This window comes from Akebia trifoliata, chromosome 7, assembly GCF_017979445.1.
Source record: "Akebia trifoliata isolate Shusen 1 chromosome 7, ASM1797944v1, whole genome shotgun sequence".
Taxonomy (NCBI): Eukaryota; Viridiplantae; Streptophyta; class Magnoliopsida; order Ranunculales; family Lardizabalaceae; genus Akebia; species Akebia trifoliata.
Genome location: NC_141381.1, coordinates 30,437,884 through 30,446,570, shown reverse-complemented (window position 1 = coordinate 30,446,570; position 8,687 = coordinate 30,437,884). Strand labels below are relative to the sequence as shown.

Below are 8,687 nucleotides of genomic sequence, written 5' to 3'. Positions count from 1 at the left end.
AACAAGCAGTTTTACTCAAATTATTTTCATATTAGCAATCAAATAAAAACATCACAGACCTCTAAATCTTATGAAAGTGAGCTGAAAAATGAGTTATTTACGATTCAATGACTTTCATTTTAATTATCAAAATGTGAACCGTTACATTTTACTTAAAAAATATTTAGAACGAAGTGACTATTTCACATGTTTAAAGCGATAATTTCACAGGTTCAAAGTGAAATAATCATTGAACCTACGAAGTAGTCATTTTAAAAACTTCCGAATTCGTTATCGTTCACGTTTTGATAATTAATATAAACAGTGAGTCAGAATCATGAATTTGTCAAAAGTTGTTCATATTTTCGTAAATATCTCTAAGATTTAACAGTGAATAATATTTTTTTTCATTCATATAATGAATTATTTCCTCGATAATCGTAAAGCATGAGATCATGTTTTTTTTTTTCCCGATGCCACAAGATGAGTCCAAGGACTAAGTTAGTAAGGGTGAAATCCTTACTAACTTAGTAAGACTAGCTATTAAGATTTGAGAATCTTACCTAACTTAACCGGAGACTAACCCGACTATTTCGAATAAGCGGTTAAGATTCGAGAATCTTACCTAACTTAACCGGAGACTAACCCGACTATTTCGATTAAGCGGTATCAAACCGCAATCCTGGCTTACTAATTGGCATAGCAGACTATCTTCGTCTTTGAAACACAGATCTGTTGAAAAATTTACACTTTATAAGTCATCTCTACCGTACATCTTATAAGGGTAGAATAGTCTTTTTAAAATTGTCAAACAAAACGTCATCACTGACGATTTTTAGAATAAAGTCAATCGTGATCTCTCATCACAGCACACACCTTCATTGAACTGTACTATAATAAAATAAAACCGACTACATGGAATAAAATTGGAAACATATGTCTTATATACCAGAATACAGGTCTAGTAAATCAAACAAACTTATGTTTCTATAAGTAGCCCCACGTATTCTGGGGATCTGCTGTTAATCTTCTCGGGGAAAGAGATTTTTTTAAAAAAAAAACCAGAAAAAACGATTGGGATTTCCGTAAACAGAAGATTTGAAGGTTTTTTGTTTTTTTTTTTTTTTCAGAAAAAAAAGACATGGGTGATTCAGTGGGTATGAGTAGTACGAAGAAGAAGAAGGACAGTATGGGTTCCTACCGTTCGATCTTCATGCATGCAGACAGAGCAGATTTGTTTTTGATGATTCTTGGCTTTATGGGTTCTATTGGTGATGGTTTTGGTACACCTGTCATGTTGTTCCTCACTAGCAGATTTATGAATAGTTTTGATGGATCATCAACATCTGATCCTGATGTCTTTCGCCATAACATCAACTCAGTATTTCTCCAAAATTTTCTCTCTGTTTTTTTATTTTTAAATTTAATTTAGGCCGTTTGATTAACTTGCCCTATTGCAGAATGCTGTGAATCTGTTGTACATGGCTTGTGGGATTTTTTCTGTGTGTTTCTTGGGTAAGCTCAGATTTTTTGTGATTTTTTTTTTTTGAATTTTTTGGTGGAAGGATTTAATGAGAATTAATGAATTTTTAGAGGGGTATTGCTGGACAAGAACAGGGGAGAGACAAGCCTCAAGGTTGAGAACAAGTTATCTGCAAGCGGTGTTGAGGCAAGACGTTGGATACTTTGATCTACAAGTGGCGAGTACTTCGGAAGTGGTTACAAGCGTCTCCAACGACAGCCTTGTCATACAAGACGTTCTAAGTGAAAAGGTATGATTCAGTCCTTAATGGCTTACATAATTATATCTACTTCTTAACCATCTAACGTTCATGATTTCATACCAGCTTCCAAATTTCGTGATGAACGTGGCCATGTTCGTTGGAAGCTACATAGCAGCGTTTCTCCTAGTGTGGAAACTAGCTTTGGTGGGATTCCCATTTGTGGTGCTTTTGATCATCCCTGGTTTGATGTACGGTAGGATTTTGATGGGGTTGGCGAGGAAGATGAGAGAGGAGTATAATAAAGCTGGTACAATAGCAGAGCAGGCAATCTCTTCTATAAGAACGGTTTATTCTTTTGTTGGAGAAAGCAAAATCATGGTTGAATTCTCAGAAGCGCTTCAAGGTTCAGTGAAATTAGGGTTGAAGCAGGGTTTGGCTAAAGGGTTTGCTATTGGAAGCAATGGTGTTACCTTTGCAGTTTGGTCTTTCATGTGTTGGTACAGTAGTAGAATGGTTATGTATGAGGGTGCAAAAGGTGGAACTGTTTTTGCTGTTGGAGCTTCCATTGCAGTTGGTGGCCTGTAAATCTCTCTAAATCTTTATTCTTTAATGGGTTTGTCTTTTTTTGTTTTTTTGTTGATTTTGTTTTTATGAAATAGCTATTAAAGATTTGTTTTTAATGGGATATCTTTATTATCTTTGTTTTTAAAGATTTGTTTTCAAAGAAGTCGTTTTTGTTTTGTTTCTCTATTTAAGCAATCAAAATTCAAAACTGATCTTTAGGATCTTTTGTTTCTCTATTTTTAGTTGAAATTATCAATGGGTAATCTTTAATTTATAACAAAATCGTTAATGGGTATCTTTGTTTTAAATGATTTTTTTTCTTCTATTTAAGCAATCAAAATTGGTCTTGGGGATGTTTTTTTTCTTCAATTTTAGTTGAAATTATTAATGGGTAATCTTTAATTTCTTTAAATTTTCACAAAATCGTTAATGGGTATCTTCTTTTTCTTTGTTTTTAATATATTTTTTTTTTTCATCTTTTTCTTGTCAATAATTAGTGCACTTGGTAGTGGACTTTCAAAGATTAAGTACTTCTCAGAAGCTTATATTTGGATATCTTTTTCATTTTCAATTTTTAACCAAAATGGTTGATTTTTTCTCAAAGAAATCTTTAGTGGGTATCTACTTATTATTATTTTCTCTATTTAACTAATAAAAATTGATCTTTGGGAACTTTTGTTTCTCTATTTCTAGCTGAAATAATTAACGGGAAATCTTTAATTTCTTTAATTTTTCACACAATCGTTAATGGGTATCTCTCTGTTTTTGACATTTTAGTGCACTTGGAAGTGGACTTTCAAACGTGAAGTACTTCTCAGAAGCGTTTTCAGCTGGAGAAAGAATAATGGAGGTAATAAATCGAGTACCAAAAATAGATTCTTCAAACATGGAAGGTGAGATTTTACAAAGCGTTTCAGGGGAGGTTGAATTTAACAAAGTGGTATTCGCGTACCCATCAAGACCAGATAACATAATCTTCAAAGATTTTAACCTAAAAATTCCAGCTGGAAAGACAGTAGCATTGGTTGGTGGAAGTGGTTCTGGAAAATCTACAGCAATTTGTTTGATTGAAAGATTTTATGATCCACTTGGAGGAGAGATTCTCCTTGATGGGGTCTCCATTAATAAACTTCAACTCAAATGGCTTCGATCTCAAATGGGTTTAGTGAGTCAAGAACCAGCTTTGTTTGCAACCTCAATTAAAGAGAATATTTTATTTGGTAAAGAAGATGCCTCCATGGAAGAAGTCATAGCTGCAGCTCAAGCTTCTAATGTTCATAGCTTCATCTCTCAGCTTCCACAAGGATACGATACTAAGGTTTGTGTTCTGTTTCTTTGATTCTCCTTTTGTCTTTTAGCTTAAAGAATTAATTAAAGAAAAAAAAAATCTAACAACCCACAGCATCATACATTTTTTTTATATATTAATTAATTAGTTAATTAATTTATGAGAACTGCTATTGGCACCCCATCTTTTACTCGTTATGCCCCATTAAAAATGAAGAAAATAAGTGAATGATTAATAAGTAAAAGTCGGGGTGCCAATAGAAGTTCTCTCTCTCTCTCTCTCTCTCTAGGTGAATCTCCATATCGTTCACTGGATATGCTGAAATTTTGGTTTCGATAGACTCTTTATGTGTCTACGAATTCTTAAGGTCGTCACTTTTAAAATTATGAGTTCATAGTATGGTTTTAAAACTCGTTCTGATGTCTCATCCATGTCTAAGCCCGAGTCGTCTTGGATGAGTTTTTCGATACGTTTGAGTCGTCTTGTTCAACAATGAGAAAAATGAACTGTAATTTTAAATCTTGTCCGATATGTTTGACTTGTCTATCCATTTTGTTGGTGGACAATATCAAGACGTATCGGACGAGTCATCTCGGTCTTGGATGAGATTTAAAACCATGGTTTGTAGATACATAAAAGTGAACAACATACCTTGTGTATGTTTTTCTGAATAAATTGAACAGTGTACTGAAATTGTAATTAGAACAAAAGTTGTGTATGTTTTTGTAAATATCTTTTTTTTTTTTTTTTTTGTCTAGTTTGATTTCTAGTTTTAAGAATTTACTAAAATTGTTTGCATGAGTGTTATAATGTTGATATTATAATTTGAGCCAAATCTCTCTTTTTTTTTATAATATTTATTATGATGTTTGAAGAATGTTTTAATCTTTAATTGGGGGAAATAAATAATTTAAGAAATTAGGTGTGTAAAAAGTAAAATTTGGAGTGCCAATATCAGCTCTCTTAATTGAAGAAGAAATCCAGCAAACCTAACTTTTTGATTTGATTTATTGTTTAATTAATTTTATAGGTTGGTGAAAGAGGAGTACAGATGTCAGGAGGACAGAAACAGAGAATCGCAATCGCAAGAGCAGTGATAAAAGCACCTCGAATTCTCCTCTTAGATGAAGCAACAAGCGCGTTAGACTCGGAATCAGAGAGAATCGTTCAAGAAGCACTCGATAACGCGTCACTGGGTCGAACCACAATTGTAATCGCTCACCGTTTATCAACAATTCGAAATGCAGATTTGATTGCTGTGGTTCAAAATGGGGAGGTAATGGAGACCGGGTCCCATGAAGAGTTAATCCGAGATGAAAACGGGTTGTACTCGTCACTCGTTCGATTCCAACAAAGAGAGAAGAAAACTAAAACATTAGAAGAGGAGGATAACCGCCCGTTGTCCCATATTGCGAACAAAGATGGAAATAACAACAGTAGTCGAGGTTCTAGTAGTCGTAGACTCTCTTTAATGAGTCGATCCAGTTCGGCCAACTCAGAGTCAATGAGACGAGTTGATAATAAAACAATAGGTGAAGAAGATTTGTCAATTCCTTCGTTTTGGAGATTATTGCTTTTGAATATTCCCGAGTGGAAACATGCGAGTTTGGGGTGCGTAAGTGCGGTGTTATTCGGTGCTATTCAGCCATTATACGCTTTTGTGATGGGAAGCATGATATCCGTTTATTTTTTGCCGGATCATGATGAGATCAAACGAAAGACGATGGCCTACTCGTTGTGCTTCGCGGCGTTGGCTGTATTCTCGTTTGTGATTAATATAAGTCAGCATTATAGTTTCGCGGCCATGGGAGAATATTTGACTAAGAGGGTTAGAGAGAGGATGTTGTCTAAGATTTTAACCTTTGAAGTAGGATGGTTCGATAAGGATGAGAATTCTAGTGGTGCTATCTGTTCTAGACTCGCCAACGATGCTAATGTGGTAAGCTAGCTCTCTCTCTCTCTTAGATTTCATTTATACGCAAAGTAGAAAGTAATTGTAGGAGAAAGGGGAGCGATCAGAGGCTCTAATGAGAGTCAAACATTTTTCAATATATGGATTAGAAGTTTTAGAATGACCTGATCCAAAAAACAAGAGTTAGTGCCCTGATTTTGATCTGACAAAGGTATCATCGGTTTCACAATTTTACAATTGAATAAATTTGAGCCTAGTTAGGGTCTAACAATTTACAATTTAGACTAGTCCGATTAACAATTATATTTTACAAACGAGTCGTGATAATCTGACGCTCTTTTTTCATACCCCCCCCCCCTTCCCCCCCTCTAATCACAGAATCGTGTAGATCATTTGCTTCAGGATACACAAGAAGCATACGGGGGGCATTAAAAAAAAGAGCGTCAGATTATATCATTAATCTTTACAAATGTATATTATGTATAATTAGATGTAAAATATATTTTTAACTTTAAATAAAAAAAATTCGGTAAGGACAAAGATTGTACCTTTGTTTTGATGAAAAATAGTATCAAACAGTTCCAAATGATTTCGACCACTTAGGATTTAGTTGACTTAGGCAGTTAGGAACACATGGCTATTCTATGGTAGAAGGCCACTATCTTTAGGACCATGTTAGGTGTTCAACCAAACCATGCAATAGCCCAACATTGACAGTCCTAATGTCTCTGAAAACGTGGCATACTCTCTATTGGGTCCACCAATTCAATATATATATATATAATTTCATTATCAATGTTAAATTATTATACCTATTATTATGGTGAGAAGTAAAATATTTCTAATTTACCCATTTAGTCTCTGTTTGACTAAATTGTTTATTAGTTAGCTCTTTGACTTGTGAACGACCAATACTTTGATTAGCACTGTAGACAGCAACTACAGTTTTTTATTACTGAGGCACTTGGAAGACATGCAGGGTCTTGATCTACTTGTCATTAATGGGGATTTTCTTAGATCAAGAAAATATGTAAATTAATATAATTATTTTTTTTTGAAAAATTAGTTTATGTTTGACCTATTGAAACTGATCCCTAGAAAAACTTTGCTGATAACTAGGACTTATGGGTTTTCCTCTCTTGTCAGTTTGTGGATAAAAAGCCACTTCTTTTCTAGAACACAACAGTGAATATTTTGAAGAATTGGGAAAATAAATTTATTAGTGATTGATTTTTGGAAAAATTATTTTCTCCGTTCTGGGGCAAACATTTTCTATACACATTTTATTCTGTGGATGCACCCTTTGTTATTTACTCATATGGCGGCAATTGATGTAATTGTTCTCACTCACTCTTTTCAGCAGCAGATAACGTATTAGATTGGTTTTGATTTTGTAGGTGAGATCATTAGTGGGTGATCGAATGTCTCTTATTGTCCAGACAATCTCTGCAGTAATCATCGCCGCGACATTAGGTCTAATCATCGCGTGGAGACTGGCTATCGTAATGATGGCCGTACAACCGTTGATCATCGTTTGCTTCTATGTTCGACGTGTCTTACTAAAGAGTATGTCAAGAAAGGCAATCAAATCCCAAGATGAAAGCAGTAAATTAGCAGCTGAAGCAGTCAATAACCTCCGAACCGTTACTGCCTTCTCGTCCCAAGCTCGAATTCTTGAAATGTTGGATCGAGCCCAAGAAGGTCCGCGAAGAGAGAGCATTCGACAATCATGGTATGCTGGAATTGGCCTTGGTTTGTCTCAAAGCCTCATGTCATGTACTTGGGCCCTTGATTTTTGGTATGGTGGTAAGTTAGTTGGGCAAGGATACATTACAGGCAAAGAACTCTTTCAAACCTTCATGGTCTTAGTTAGCACTGGTCGTGTAATTGCCGATGCGGGAAGTATGACAACCGATCTAGCCAAGGGTGCCAATGCGGTTGGATCTGTCTTTGCTATACTCGATCGATATACACGAATCGAACCAGAAGATCTAGAAGGCCACCAACCCGAGAAAATAATCGGTCACATAGAGCTTCGTGAAGTCCATTTTGCATACCCCGCTAGACCCGATGTGATAATTTTCAATGGGTTCTCTCTCAAACTTGAAGCCGGTAAATCAACGGCATTAGTGGGTCAGAGTGGGTCTGGAAAATCGACAATCATCGGTCTAATTGAGAGATTTTATGATCCCTTGAAAGGAATTGTGAAGATCGATGGTAGAGATATTCGAACCTATCATCTTAGAAACTTGAGGAAACACATTGCATTAGTTAGTCAAGAACCGACATTGTTTGCGGGCACAATCAAAGAGAATATAATTTATGGAACATCTAATAATGTCGATGAAATGGAAATCATCAACGCGGCGAGGGCAGCTAACGCTCACGATTTCATCGCTGGACTAAAAGATGGGTACAACACATGGTGTGGGGACCGTGGAGTGCAACTATCAGGAGGACAGAAGCAACGTATTGCGATAGCCCGAGCTATACTGAAAAATCCAGCAATATTGTTGTTGGACGAGGCGACCAGCGCCCTTGATAGTCAGTCCGAGAAAGTTGTCCAAGAGGCGTTGGAGCGTGTGATGGTGGACCGTACGAGTGTTGTTGTGGCCCACAGATTGAGTACGATACAGAACTGTGATCTGATTGCTGTGTTGGATAAAGGAGCAGTGGTGGAGAGAGGGACCCACGTGTCACTCATGGAGAGAGGGCCCACTGGAACTTATTTTGGACTCGTAAGTCTGCAAAGGACACCCAACACCAACACCAACTAATCTGTAAAACTAGTGGGCGATGATTAGATGCTTTGCGGCGAATTCGGGGGGGTGTTCCCCACAACAACAAAAAAAAAAAATGGAATAATGAGACAATATATTTATATATTTAATAAAAAAGAGAAATAGATAAAGGAAAGAACATTGTCCTCTTCTGTTGCTGCATGTTGTTGATTAGTAACTGAGAAAGACAAATAAGTTATCTATAACTACAGTGGTTTTGGATAAAAAAATTATTATTATTATATAATAAGTTATCTGAGTTAACCCCTCAAGTTTGGTGAAAATTGGAGATATCTCCTTGTAAGCCCATATTGAATATACATACACCTTAAGTTCAATTTTCATGAGAGACTAAAACATAAAATGACTATGGGTCTTCTTAGGGCACACCTTAAAGTGCAATAAACACACTTGGTAAATTGAAATTTGTATCGAAAATA

The 8,687-nt window shown here is 35.8% G+C and overlaps 1 protein-coding gene across 1 annotated transcript; it reads left to right on the top strand.

Moving 5' to 3' along the window:
• Positions 1–1,041: 1,041 nt before the first annotated feature.
• Positions 1,042–8,461, top strand: ABCB15 (ABC transporter family protein). The gene is made up of 7 exons (XM_086448333.1): positions 1,042–1,360; positions 1,440–1,494; positions 1,573–1,751; positions 1,827–2,284; positions 3,045–3,585; positions 4,586–5,494; positions 6,865–8,461. The coding sequence occupies exons 1-7, from the start codon at positions 1,121–1,123 to the stop codon at positions 8,242–8,244; spliced, it is 3,762 nt and encodes a 1,253-aa protein (XP_086304459.1). The 5' UTR covers positions 1,042–1,120; the 3' UTR covers positions 8,245–8,461.
• Positions 8,462–8,687: the final 226 nt, after the last annotated feature.